General features: G+C 37.2%; 1 protein-coding gene across 1 annotated transcript in view; it reads right to left on the bottom strand.

Annotated features, from left to right (window-relative positions):
* Positions 1 to 8,935: 8,935 nt before the first annotated feature.
* Positions 8,936 to 14,974, bottom strand: part of riox1 (ribosomal oxygenase 1) — a 38,066-nt gene continuing 32,027 nt past the window's right edge. The window contains exons 12-15 of the mRNA XM_015345943.2: positions 14,387 to 14,507; positions 13,717 to 13,816; positions 9,645 to 9,731; positions 8,936 to 9,225 (exon numbers count right to left, since the gene is read on the bottom strand). Coding sequence (XP_015201429.1) covers positions 9,157 to 9,225; positions 9,645 to 9,731; positions 13,717 to 13,816; positions 14,387 to 14,507 — 377 coding nt within the window. The 3' untranslated portion in view covers positions 8,936 to 9,156. The remainder of the gene's footprint in view (positions 9,226 to 9,644; positions 9,732 to 13,716; positions 13,817 to 14,386; positions 14,508 to 14,974) is intronic.

Below are 14,974 nucleotides of genomic sequence, written 5' to 3'. Positions count from 1 at the left end.
TGACCTTCAGATGCGTTATGCTCCTCTTCTTTTTATGCTCAGCTACTAAAATTTCCCTTTAGTGGTAAAATTCCATATAAATATTCAAAACTATGCGGATTAAAATGTGCACAGTAAAGACATTAAATGATTAAATCTTTTCACTACCAACCAATGCACCACAAGTGCCCCTGTCGGTCATTTTGGCCAGCTAATCACTTACCGCGGTGCCCTCCGGTGCCCTGCGGGTAGATTACTGTACCACGGGTTTTTACCGCTCATTTTGAATGGCTGCATCTGTACAAAAACTCACAGTTACACACATACATGCCGGCACACAAATTAATAAAACACACATACACATCGAGAATATATTTTTCTCTTCGTACTACAATGTGCTGTATTCTTGTTTTACTTCTACATGAATCCTTTTAATTCCTGAAGCGCACTCCAGGTTCGTTGCGTTCCTAATTTGGGGTGCGGTACTTTAGCCCACCGGTCAATATCTTCCGGTTTTGGATTTGATCGTATGGGGGAATCAGGGAAGGTAGGTGCGAGTGCAGACCCCCTCGACGGGGTGAGAGACAGTTAGAGTGACGTTGTCATCAACAGCGCCAGCCCCCGCTACATCAGGCCCTCTCCCACTTAGGGTGAGAGTACAGGTCTGCGAGCGCCCTCTGTTTAAGAAGGGAGTTCCTGTTCCGTCTCCATCACACTCGTACCAGGTGTCATCCCACTCAGACCCCCCGTCTCCATATGGTCACTGTGGGAATTGATCCCAATTATTTTCATTTCCTGCCTGTCTGTTCCCCTATGGGAGAGCAGGATATAACACATTAACTAGTGCAGTGCGACCAGGAACTAATTCTTCTTTTAGTTTCTGATTCTCCTGCGCTGCCTCTTTTAGCTTTTGTTCATACTCTTTCGTAGCGAGTAAAGTATATTTTCTTCCGGGTTTTTGTTTTCCCCGTAAACACACTTTTAAGAAGTCACATCCCAATTTCTTTTTTTTTTCCTTTCTCTCATGTATCTGCCACCACTGGTGCCGGCCGTGCACCAAGGTGGGAGCTACATGCTTGCGCTTTTGCCAATCAATACTCATATGCTTTCTTTACAGGCATCTTCGCCCCAAACTCCCTCTGACAAACTCAAGTTTTCGCATATTTTTCTCCTTTTTTTCCATCAACTTACACTTTTCCGATATATAAATCGGACCCTTCCACCGCTTTCTCAAACCATCAGTTAGTACACATGTTCGGTCTCTTTTACTTTTGTCGTGTGTGAGGTAACAGCTCATACAGTAGGGGGATGCTTTGACTTGAAAAACCTGTGCATTTCTGCACTCATTCAGCTAAGGGCGTCTGTTACCTCCAGATCTAAATGCCTCTCAGAGACTTTAGAGAGGACTTACACTGCACTGTTCACAGGTAAGGAACAAGACCTCGAAAACCCCCTTTCTTGATTAATAATTCACCATCCCCAGAATGCCAGCATCGCTGCTTTTGCCCCGGGGTGGACTTACACACTGAGCTCAATCAGGGTGATTCTCGGGTCTCAACGTCCTTTAAATCCTGCTACTTAATGCTTTGCTCTTTTATTATGAGGTGTGTTTATGTTAGTGCCGTGCGTGTGTATATGTATTCACAAACAAGGAAAACACCAAAAACATACATATATATATATATCCTACTTCTGTTTCCTTTAAAACAAAAAACCACACCACGCCAATCCATGCACGATCAGGGTGTAGCTAATCTCAGGACCCCGGGCGCAATTAAGGCCCACACAAATCCTGGATTATGCGTGCATTTAATGCACCACTCAGCTCCAGAACCCCGGGCGCAATTAAGGCCCACACCGATCCTGAGCCTCAGAACTCCGGGGGCAATTAAGGTCCACACCAGTCCTGAATTACGTGCATTTAATGCACCACTCAGCTCCAGAACCCCAGGCACAATTAAGGCCCACACCGATCCTGAGCATCAGAACTCCGGGCGCAAATAAGGCCCACACCAGTCCTGAACTTAGCGGTAAAGGTCCAAAACCCGTTCAAAAACTCCACGCGTAATTAAGGCATACACCAGCTTCGAACGCCTGTACACAATACCGTGGACCACCTGCCAGACCAAATTCTGGGCTTACAGCAAACCTCCCATTACATACATCGGTGTCTTCCCCGGGCCAGAGGAATTCAGGAACTCACGTTTACTCCGTCAACTCGGGCAATTCTCGCAGGGAGCAGAGACTTCCCAATCGGTCAGAGAGAGTTGGGACTTTTTTTTTTTAAAAAGGAGTCCTTACCTCTTAGTAATGTGAGCACTGACCGTCTCTCCTGCCGATGGGATGTTCTGCGCCTTCTGGAGCATCCGCCGACTACGCCAAATTTGTTGTAACAGAAAGAATAAGGTTCTGGATCCCGAGATGAAGTAAAACACATGAGTTTATTGCATGCAAGGAACAATAACGCCAAAGTCTTGTTTCCCGCAAGAAACAACAAAACCGAAGTATTGTTTGATGTGCCAGTACAAACTTTAAGGTTATATAGTCCTTCCTTGCTGCTCCGGACGTCATTCGGTGTTATGGTAGGGGGGGGGGGGGGGTCATGGTATTTGGCCAGTTAAGAGACCCTGGCCAAATGGTCAGTTTAAGATTATGCCCCCAGGGGGTTCCTTGCTCGCATCTGGGATCCTTATCAGTTAACCCCCTTTCCTGCCATAAACCCCTGTTGCTTAGAAGTCTAATTTTCAGGCAGAACTGACTTAAGTTAACCCTTTTTACATCTTGTCTCTTACTTCAGTAGTTTTTCCTTAAGTATAAAGATTTAAACATATATGTACTTTATTGTTTTAACATTCACACAGGACACGTAGTTTTAACCTGGACAAATCAAGAGAATATTGAAGCTTTGAAGTCTATTTTATGGTCATACTGTAGCACCACAGCAAACAGAGAGAAGCTATGTCACAAATGTCCCTGTCGTGACTCAAATACAGTCATATTCAGAGCACTAAAAGCTACAGTATGCTTTAGGGAGGTATGTCTAATCATGTGAGCAAAGAATCTTACCATCTATAAAGGTATTTTCACAAGTGTGGATGGGATTACTTGCTGATTACTTCATAAGTGGGTTTTATCACATGAAGTTCAAGTAGAAAGCTGCGTCAGCATGTGTAGCCTGCAAAGGAACATTCACTAACACGTACATGGTACAAAATTGCCCTATAAATTTATCACACAGTTTGGGTAAACTCAGAATGTTTGATTTAACTCACTTTTGTCTTCAACAATATTCCTCTGTGTTTTTACTCTACAGCTTAGATTAACATAGTACTTACTATATTATTTCTGTAAAGAAAGGTCTTAAAGGCACATATAAGGACCTATAAGGTATATATACATATACTGTACACCTTATACATATAAGGTATATATTTATTATATAAGGTTTTTTAGTGCTGCTCTATCATTTGAAAAGTTGCTTTGCATTTTACTAAAAGCAACCAAGACTACACACTAAATTCTAGAATAAGAAAAATAACAATTTAATATGGACACTTAATTTACTACGTATGTGAAGATGCCAGCGCCACTAAACTCTAAAAAACTGTTATGTAGGATATTTAAAATGCCAAGTACTAAATATTGTTGAGGCTGATTATTTGATCAAATGAAGTGAATAATTCATTCAAATAAGTCAAGATGAGTTGTGATGGAAAGAAAAACATTTCTTGGCCGATATAAAAAACTCCTCTTACTAATATGACCTTGGGCAAAGAGTAGAACAGGTTGTGTCAGTCTGCCTCTGATCACCTAATACTGTAGGTACTGTACTGTATGTACTGTAATTATTGTAAATGCAAATAAGAAGCGTTTAGAGATCTTCAAAACCAGACAGCATTTGAGTTAGAAGGATTAGACGTCCTTCAAAAAAGAAAATTATAAGTAAATCCAAGAAGAGGCATGAGCAAAATTATAAAGACTGTGTTCCTCCTATGTCTAAGACTGGGTCTGCTTGACACCTTTGGGAATTCATATGAAAGAACAGACGAGCGTACTATTTTCCCAGGACATGCCTTTTCCAATAAATCCATCTTTACTAACCATCGGTAAGTACTTCATTTGTCAGTTGGTCAAAGGGAAACAACTGGTCTATATGGCATATTCTCTGTGACCTACCTAGGTTAGAGAATATTTGTGTTGAGATAAATTGTGGGCAAGTGTATGTGAGGGACGTGCAGTCATTCAGTGTCACACAGGATTTATTGTTTTGGTTAAAGGAATTCTGTTATTCAAGAATGTTTACAAAGGAGAGGAAGATCTTTGACACATCTAGCCTGTTTTAGAATCAAATCTCATTCAGCTTGCTTCTTAAAAGCCAGAAGATAAGTTTCTACGACATGGCTGGGTAGCATGTATTATACTCATAAAAAAGTACAAAAGTGCCACCTGTTCAGTTTTTAATGCACTGCCATGTATGTTTACAGATAAAATGAGAGTGATTGAGATCACTAAATCTGCGCAACACTCCCTGCTTAACAGGAATTTAAGCCATGTCCACACATAAAGTTTTTCAAGAATGTAAAAGATAAATACAAGCAAACATCTGGCAGAAATTACAGGCACCTTTATTAAATTTGCCAGACATCTGGGAGGAGAGACCATATACAGTAGGCCCTGTTAACCTTGAAACACAAACTGACGAGGAACTTCAGTTTAAATTCTTTTGGTAAGTTTTATTTTACTTACAACTGTTAGTATGAACTGAGATTTCATTTCTTGCAAGAGATGATTTTTTTATGTTGAAGAACATGACAGATTTTTGTAACAAAATTTGAGGAAGTGTTATAACTGTACAAAATTGTGCTGAAATCCATTTATTAATAAAATCCAATAATCCAAATCTCATATAGATTCCCATATAGATTGTTTCTTTTACTTGAAGAAAAAGTGAAATATTGATTTTAAAATACTGAAATATTTTGAACTACCTATTTAACATTCCTAAATTAAATTAGTTGAGAATAAATTATTTTGGCTTCTAAAATATTAATTGGCAGACTTTGTAGTTCATAAAATGACATAAAACATATTGTATATAGTATTTCTAGTGAAATCAGAGGAATCATTCAATGCTGTTCTTTCTGTACCCGATTTGTGATTAAATACTGTACATAACCTTGACGAACGTTATGTTTTAAACATATCTGTTTAAGTATTTTTTGTAGCTGAGTGTGGCATCTTAGCAAATAAAAACTTTGGTTTTCAGCATATCCACTGTTGTTGCCATCTTCAGTGTAAAAAGTTTATTTTCAAGTGTCTTCCTCCAGATCATCATTTGTTCACAAGTCTCTAAAAACAGCTTCAAGAGTTTAAATGTACAAATCTAGAAAGAAACAATGTTATGTATAGAAAGCATATTTATTTTTTCACTTAAAAATGTTTTGGAGGAAAAAAAGTCTTATTCTCTTTTAAGGCTTCATGATTTTGATCACAACAGGAAGCTTGATGGTCTTTAAATATTGGCAGCACTGCATGATGCCCTTCCTGATCTCAAAGAGGAAGGGTCCTTCAAACAAGAGACAATTCTGGAAGGTTACACAGGTACAGTAAATTACACATTTACAGTATTTTGGGTGTGGCAATCTGATAATTACCAGTTACCAATCAGATATACCCACATTTCACAAATATGAAATTATAACCATACGATGTATGTGCTGCAAATACAATGGCCCCTGAAAAGCAGATTAAAAATATAATCGGAGTTCAAGATAATGAAGGCACACCTACAGTATCAACATATTGCAGCCATTTGCAAGCAAGATGCACATTAGAACCAAATGGTTTAAATGGGTAACTGCTCAAAACATCTTTTGTTTCCTGTTTTGGGCTTTTGGGTTTAAATTATTTTATCCTGTTTGCATCTTACTCCCCTTGAAAAAAATGCCCGCACTTAAGATCACCTTAAGCAGAGAATTTACTCTAAGAAACTAAAGCCAAACTATCCAAATTTGATATATTCTTTCTTGACCGCTTATTATCAACAGTACCAACTGACTGCAATTTTAAAAATCAGCATGGCATCACTGTCCGTAGATGTTACTAAAAATCACTCAGGCCATATGTTATGTAACTCTTTCTGTTGGGTTACCTGACAGTGAGGTGGTGATTGTAGCACATCACTAATAATATTGTAGTAGGTATCACTATATTTTTACACCAGCTACTAATGTATTTATTATGCAATTTAATGTATATATATATTTCCTGTTTGCATCAATATTTACAATAATTTAAGTAATAGAGATAAAAGTTCTCATTTTAATTTGCATCTTACTTTAGGTAGATGTAATATCTTAATATTTATTCCTAAAATATTTATATATTGGATTTAAAAAAAAAATATTATATATGTTGAGACATTTTTCATATGTGCAACTTCCACTCCAAGAACTTGTGTCAAACATTGTTTTAACTGGATCCTTCAGTTGTCAAATACTCTGCTATACTGGTGTTACTTTGCATTTAAACTTTCTACACAACAAATGCCAGAAGGATTTAGCTGTAAAGAACATTGTCACCAAGAATTTAAATCAATCCTAAAAATGTAAATTAATGTCAATCAAGCATTTCTTGACAGACTTGCTCAAGCTCTTTCAGTTGCATGGGCATCACTTATGGACTGCAGTCTTCAGTTTTTTTTTCCCACAGATTCTCAAAAGTTTCAAGTTGGTTATCTGAAGGAAATTACTTTCTTCTTAAGTCACTCCAGTGTAGCTTTGGCCTTTTGATTTAGTTCATTGCCCTGCTAAAAGGGCAAACCCTTAAGCAGACTGCAACAGGTTTTCCTCTATTTTTTATTATTGCCTGTATTTTGCTCTATTCATTTTTCCTTCAGACCTAACTGAGGTGAAGCTTCACCATAGCATGCTGCCATATTTGATTGTTGGGATGTTTTTGACTAGGAGATGTGCTATGCTGAAACTGCACCAAATGTTGGCATTTAGACTGAAAATGTAGATAGTTTGGTTTCATCATGACCTTTTGCCACATTGTTGCAGAATCACTCAGATGCCTTGTTACAAACTGACTTAGGAACAGATATTTTTATTCTGAAATCATGGGAACCACTCATTATTACCGAGGTCACTCAATTATGTGACTCCTTAATGTAATTTTACGCACCTAAATAAAATTACATTTAAAAATTATTACATTACAAATTAAAAACTTTTAATTATATGAATTTTTTTAAAGTTAAAATTACATAATGCACCCAAATTATGTTTGGTTATGAATACAAAGTAATTGAATACTTATGCAATCATTTCATTTTATTGTTTAGTTTTGAATGGGTGATGTAGGTGTGTCTCTGTAACATAAATTACTACTTTAAGTATAGTCATCACTGCACACTAGAATGCAACATAATGTGAAACCTCTGTAAGGTTATGAATACTTTACAGTTACAATACAATATTATAGCAAATGTTAAAATGTTAAGGACCCTGTAGATGGACACTGTTATAGGGTAAATGTAGATCAGACTTTAAAAATGTCAGAAAATAAACATAAACAAAAAAAGAACCTAAACTGTAAAGTTTCAAATACAGAACTTTGATGCGAGTCCCTGCTAATATAGTCGATTAAGAAAAAAATGGTGCAATTATCCATTTAATAATGGAGTATTTTTAATGTATTACACATGAAAATATTTCAGATAGTTTTACAATGACAACACCAATTAATTTAGTGGAGTAGTTACTTTTTTGTGGCCTTTCCAAGTACCTCCAACAGCATTATTTGCACTAATAATGCCCAGTTGCTGACTAAATTATGGACATCTTATAATGACAAAACAGGACAGATTTTTAGCTATAGATTCACTAAATAGAACTGATCACTTTAAAGGATGTGATCACACTGGACTATTTTTTATGAGCTGTTCGATTGAAAGACCGGGAGTGATGATACGAAGCTTAGAAGACTTAAATTCACATTGATCAGAACTTGATAACAAATCAAGATAAACAATACATTAGCAGCCAATATAGTGTTTAGCTAGCATCACATTTGTTACCAGGCTGAGTCCTTATCATCATTATCATTTTTTGACCTGTGTATGTCCATGGAGGGAAAAGGCTACTTCTACATGTTTTTTTTATTACTGAAAATGGCAAAAAGTACATTAGATCACCACAATGTGTTTCTACTTCAAGAATGAAAAGTATGTTGTTTTGCTTTGTGCAATGCTGTTAACAGTACATTTACAGATATTTTAAAGCTAGACATTAACTTGTCAGTAAATATTTGTTATATGATGTTTTTTTTTTTTCTGGAAGGCATTTTATATATATTAACAAAATCTGATATGTGATTTTTTTCCCTCCAAAATTCATAGAACTAGTGTATGGCACACTCCGAGACCTGGTTGTGAACGCAGATGGCTATGTGTCATACCCTGAGTATGTACACATACACAGAACTACAAAATAATAAAACTAAATAAAAGCAAAACTGAACAACACGTTTACTTAACAATGCAAACCTTATTTTTAGTAAGACCATATCATTCCAGAGTCGCACTGTGGCAGTGTTGGGCCCCGAGTAAAATTCCAGACCTGGGATTCTATATGCGTGAAGTTCGTATGTTGGCCCCGTTTTTGCATGGAATTCCTCCAGGTTTTCACTATGTTTCTGAGTGCTCTGTTTCCTCCCATAGTCAAAAGACATACTGGTAGGTTATTTGGCTTCTGGGAAAATTGGCCCTGTTGTGCGTGTCTGTGTGTCTGTGAGTGGCGCCCTGTCCAGGGAGTACCCCTCCCTTGCACCCACTGCTGGCCAAGTTGGGCTTTGGCTCTGCTGTGAACCTTACCTGGATAAAGCTGGATAAAAATGGAAAGAGACTATTCCAGTTTTGCAAACTTAACTGTACATAAACCCAATAAAAACAGAAGAGTGGACAAATGTTTTATTGGACTTATTATGAAACACATTATGAAGGGTTATGTAAAAGATGTGCCAGGTGGTATCACTGTCACATATTATATGAACAAAAATAAACTGAAAAAGCAGCACCAAGCCCTTCAAGTTCCTCATCAGAGTAAATTAAGAGTAAAATGATCTGCTTTTCTTCTAGGAATTACTTAGTCAAGGTGTTCTCTATCTGGTTATTCATCAAGAAGACTGCAGGGGCTCTTTTGTTTGAATTAGTCCCTCTTCAAACAACAACTTGGCTATGGCAACCTGAAATGTAAAAAAAGGAAAATATTAGCATCATAGACTTTTGTGGCTACAATAGCAAAGGTCTACGGATTCAGCCAACTTCATCTTCCAAAGAACCATTTTGACTTTTAACATTTATAATGTGCAAAATTAAATTAAAAAAGCAGCAGAAGAAACCCTACCAATGTTATATGACTCTTATATGCTTGCATATATAAATGTGCATGACATGATAGTCAGGAGTTAGAAAAGAACATATGTATTTTACTTGTCTGGGGGTGTGTTTATGTGTCCTGTGGCATATGCACACACCCTTGGCACCCCTTGTCAAAGCTGGATTAAGTGCCATTTTACCAAGATCATCTAAGGAAACAGCAATTACTGAAAGCTGATGTGCTATTAAAGTTATGTGTGCAAAAGATAAAAGACAAAAACCATACCCTGTCATCCAAAAAGTCACAGGGTAAGCTGTCCACAGTGACAAATTTGGGATACGAATGGATGAGGAACTCAACGGCATCTGCTTGCTGTAAAAAAGCCACACACAATGACATTGACACACAATGAAAAAGATAGGGGACACCTTTTCCCTACAACAATTTCCTTAATAATGTCCTGCTACAAGGGACTGTTCCCTGCACTACACACAGGCCAGAACTACAAACATTTACTCTCATGCTGAAGCCATTAACAAGTGTTTACAAAAGTATTAACAAGTGTTAAATCATAGTACAAATGGTTGACAAACAAAATATAATGTGTTCCAGTGCTTAGGGTAAATGATTTATTAGCAGGAGGTTCCTGTGCTTGTGTGGTACTTCTTTAGTGTTTGTAAACTAGGAGGTCTTAGCCGAGGGTCCTCAAAGATTGCCCAGGTGGTCCTCAGAAACAAAGGGAAACTTTTCACCATAACTTTTGTATTGTGTAAATACACAGTGAATCTGGTCTAAGTGTACTTATGGTAGTTCCTTTGATATGCATTTGTTTAGATTTTATAATTAGTAGCACTGAATAACTAGAGACGTCATCTTGATTTTATCTTTAAAACAGGGTCTTCACTGAAAGATAATCCACCAACCAGAAAATATTGCTCAATGTGGGGTTATATAAATAATAATAATAATAATAAAAAACTTTATTTTATATAGCGCCTTTAAAGGTGGCTTCTCAAAGTGCTTTACAGGATGACAATAACAATAAATAAGAAGACTACAACAATAAATAAGAAGATTTCACAAGATAGGACACAATTATAATTACAACAATACAACAATAACAATAGAGGAGACCGTGGAAGGTGGTATTAAGAAGAGCAGAGGGGTGAAGAATGGAACCAGTTAAGTAAAGGCTTTTCTGAAGAAGAAGGTTTTGAGTCTAGATTTGAAGGAGTTTAGAGAAGGTGACTCTCTAATATCCTTGGGCAAAGAGTTCCAGAGCTTGGGGGCATAGCAGAAGGCCCTGTCGCCCATGCAATGTAGACGGGCTTGGGGGACAGTAAGGAGGGCAGAATTTGAAGAGCGGAGGTTGCGAGGTGGGGAGTAGGGCGATAAAAGTTCAGACAGGTATTGAGGTGCCAAGCCATGTAAAGCCTTATAGGTGAGCATGAGGATTTTAAAGTCTACGCGGAATTTGACCGGAAGCCAGTGCAAGGACTCCAGGATAGGAGTTATGTGAACTCTTGCACTAGACATGGTCAGGATTCTGGCTGCTGAATTTTGGGACATACTGCAGCTTGTTCAGAGTTGATTTACATACCCCAGGGAGTAGAGCATTGCAGTAGTCAATTCGAGAGAATACAAATATGTTGATCAGCTTTTCAGCCACAGTTAATGATAGCATAGGGCGTAGTCTTGCGATATTTCTAAGGTGAAAAAAAGATGTTTTGACAGTATGCTGTACATGTGGGTCGAATGTTAAGCCAGAATTGAATATAACCCCAAGGTTTTTCAATTTTGATTGAAGCTCAAGTACAGAGCCATCTACAGACAGGGTTACAGGACTGGCTTTACGAAGTTGATGGGGGGTACCAATAAGCATGACTTCAGTCTTGTCACAGTTAAGATGAAGGAAGTTTTGAGTCATCCAATTTTTTATGTCAGAGATGCAATTAGATAGAATAGAGACAGCCACATCTGTGTCGGGTTTGGTATGGATGAATATTTGAGTATCGTCTGCGTAAAAACGAAACCTGAGGCCATGTGATCTTAAAAGCTGACCAAGTGGGAACATGTAAATGCTGAAGAGCAAGGGGCCCAGTATTGAGCCCTGGGGGACACCAGACTTGACAAGACCAATTTCAGACCTGTACCCATTGAGAGAGACAAAGTGACAGCGATCAGTGAGGTAAGACTTAAACCATTTGAGGGCAGTGTCAGAGACTCCAAACACAGTCTCGAGACGAGAAAGTAAGATGTTATGGTCAACAGTGCCAAAGGCAGCACTGAGATCAAGAAGGATGAGTATGGAAAGAGAACCAGAATCAGAAGCTATTAGGAGATCGTTGGTGACTTTGACTAGGGCGGTTTCTGTGCTGTGAAGTTGACGGAAGCCAGATTGGAGGGGTTCGAAAAGGTTGTTTGTCATGAGGTGGTTATGTAACTGAAGTGTGACAGCACGTACTAGAATTTTAGAGAGAAAGGGTAAGTTGGAGATGGGGCGAAAGTTGTTAAGATTGTCGAGAGCCATGTTAGGCTTCTTTGGCACGGGAGTAATAGCAGCAGTTTTGAGGACCGTTGGTACAATGCCAACAAACATTTACTCTAATGCTGAAGCCATTAACAAGTGTTTACAAAAGTAAACAAGGATTCATGTATTATATTGAGGACAATGGGACAGAGAGAAGAGAAACAGGACTGGAATAAAGTGGTGGGAATGGAATCTAAAATAGATGTGGTGGGTTTCATGCACGTAACTAGTTTGTTTAGGGATGCTGAGTCAAGAAGAGAGAAGCTGGAGAGACGGGAACCAGAGAAGTTGGATGAGGAGGGAGGAGGTATGGAAATTATATCCGTAGTGGAGAGAATGTGATGCCGGATGTTGTCAATCTTAGAACTAAAGAAATCTAAGAATGTGTTGCAAAGTTGTGATGAGGCAGGTAATGTGGTAGGGCAGTTTGGCTTGAGCAGTCTGTTGATGGTGGAGAAAAGATGTCTGGGATTGTTTTGGTGATTTTCAATGATGTGAGAGAAGTAGGTGGATCTAGCAGACTCTATAGTAACCTTATAATCAGATAAGTAATCTCTCCAGGCCTGATAATGTACATTTAGGCCGGAAAGACGCCACATACACTCAAGTTTGCGAGAGGCTGCCTTCATAAATTGCAGATGGTCATTGTACCAGGGAGCAGGGCGAGAGAAGGAGATGGTTCGAGTTTTCAAAGGAGCAAAGGTGTCGAGGGTAGATAAAAGAGCATTGTCAAGTAACTGTATTTTGTCCTCTAGAGGGTCAGAGGAAGAAAAACAGGATAAGGAGGACAGAACAGAATTTGCAAACCTTGGGTGATCAATTGATCGCCAGTTGCGGAAATTTACAGAGCGTGAGGGGGAAGTGTTAGAAACAGGTAATTCCAGATTGAAGAGAATGGCTAAGTGGTCAGAGAGGCCTAGATCAAGGGGAGAGCAGTGGGAGACAAAGGAGTCATTTGCAATAATTAGATCTAAGGTGTGTCCTTTAAGAGTATTACATAAAGAGTAATGTATGACAGATCTGCATTAGAATCACAGATCTTCTTAAATTGTATTAATGATCTAGATTTTGGTATAGTTAGTATATAATCCAACTTTACAGATGTCAAATTAGAGTTTTAGCAAACATTGTAGAAGCTGCAAAGCAAACTGAAAAAGATTCAGATGAAATCTAATACTCCAAAAATATCTGTAGGATGATATTTTAATATACATAATTCCAGAAGTGGTACAATCAGGTAGTAATACCAATTAAGCCTCCAATTAGTGGAGGCTAAAATAAATATGATAATGTTTCAGCACTACAACAGAAAAAGAACCAAGGATTAAGCAAAATTCACCTGGGACAATAATTTTATTTTTATGTTAATTCAGTTTTACTACTTTAGGTCTACTAAACACATTAAGGAATCATTCTTGTTCTTTTTTCTGAACCTGATTTGTGATTAAATATATATGACTTAAAAAAATAAAATTAATAAGCATTAATAATTTAACCATGAACAGGTGTCATGTTTTCTTTGTTGGGTAATTAGACACCCAGAAAGAAATATTAAAATCCTAATAATTTGTCTTATTTTAAATTCAGTATTTGGAGTTCATAGTCAAAATTTAAAATGAAAAACAATATTAAAAAAAGGCAATTTAAAGCTCAAAGAAAAAAAAATTATACCATATTACAGAAACCGAAAGAATCAAAATTAACAATTTGGAATATGCTGATGAAAAAAACTACATTTATTGCATATGAAGGTATGATGTAAAGAGATTCTGAATTGATAAGCTCTTTTCTTAAAAAGCTTCTGTAAAACAAATTGTACAGGCTTACCTCAGATTCTATTTCGAAGCTCTTTGGCTCCTCTTTGTGGTATACTCTGGAATTATGCACTGTGTGATAAAGAATGACACCTTCTCCCTCACTGCATAGTCTGCAATAACAATAATTCAACAATAGTACCCAGTTTTGCTTTTAGTAAAAAAAACACTAGTCATGGTGCATAATTATTACATTATAAAAAACAAGGTCTATTTACATGAAAACAAAGTACTGATCATTTTTACATGTCCTGAAAGCTCTTGGTTGTACGGAATTAAGAATTAAAAACTGGGTTGTGTATCAATTTTAAAAATCAGATGTCATTTATCAATACATGTGATAACCTACTTCACATATGATAGGCAATTGATATTCCACAATTTAAAATCGATTAATATATCTAAACATGGTAAATTAGTCTCTAAAATAATCACAAATACGTACATCACAGGGAAAACTGGGTGTGAAATACAGTATAGCTTCACAAATGATACATAATAATTAATAATAATTGCTTACACTTATATAGCGCTTTTCTGGACATTCCGCTCAAAGCGCTTTACAGGTAATGGGGATCCCCTCCACACCCACCAATGTGCAGCATCCACCTGGATGATGTTTGTTTAACACCTATTTCCACCTACCTTTTCTATAGTAGTTGGTAATGACATATGAAACATACCTGACAATACCTTGCCGAAGTAATCTGATTTTAGTTTTTCCCATAAAGTGCAGCTTTAGATCTCGAATGTTTCCATTCTCCCACCTTGTTGGAGCACCATAAACACTGGTTGATTTTTCCTCTGCAAGGATAATCCATAGATTATTTATAAGACAACCCATGACAGATACACCATAGATAAAAATAAACAGTGCAAGTATAATTTATTGATTTGTTGTATTTATATTATTAAAGACTTTAGAGAAACAGTAAAGAAACAAATAACAGCACTGGTGAAACAGGATTAAAATTAGTATACGAGTTAACTGATCATTAGCTTGGAGCAAATAAATAACATTTTAAATTTTAAAAATGAAATATCAGTATACAATCCCATCAATTAATGCAGTCCGAATCAATTCTTTCTGTCTTTTTTTAAAATAGAATCACCATTTTCTATTTTTGTTCCCACTTAATTTGGAATTATGGTGTTCATTTTAATGCTAGAATCCTAACACTGAGTGGGAAGTATGAGAATTTATGCATGCTTTCCTGCGACATGTCTATCTCAACCATTCATTGTCAGACATGCTACAAGAAACAATTACA

The sequence above is a fragment of the Lepisosteus oculatus genome, chromosome 2, assembly GCF_040954835.1.
Source record: "Lepisosteus oculatus isolate fLepOcu1 chromosome 2, fLepOcu1.hap2, whole genome shotgun sequence".
NCBI classification, from domain to species: Eukaryota; Metazoa; Chordata; class Actinopteri; order Semionotiformes; family Lepisosteidae; genus Lepisosteus; species Lepisosteus oculatus.
Note: the sequence above shows the minus strand (reverse complement) of the source record. Positions and strands in the feature narration are given on the sequence as shown.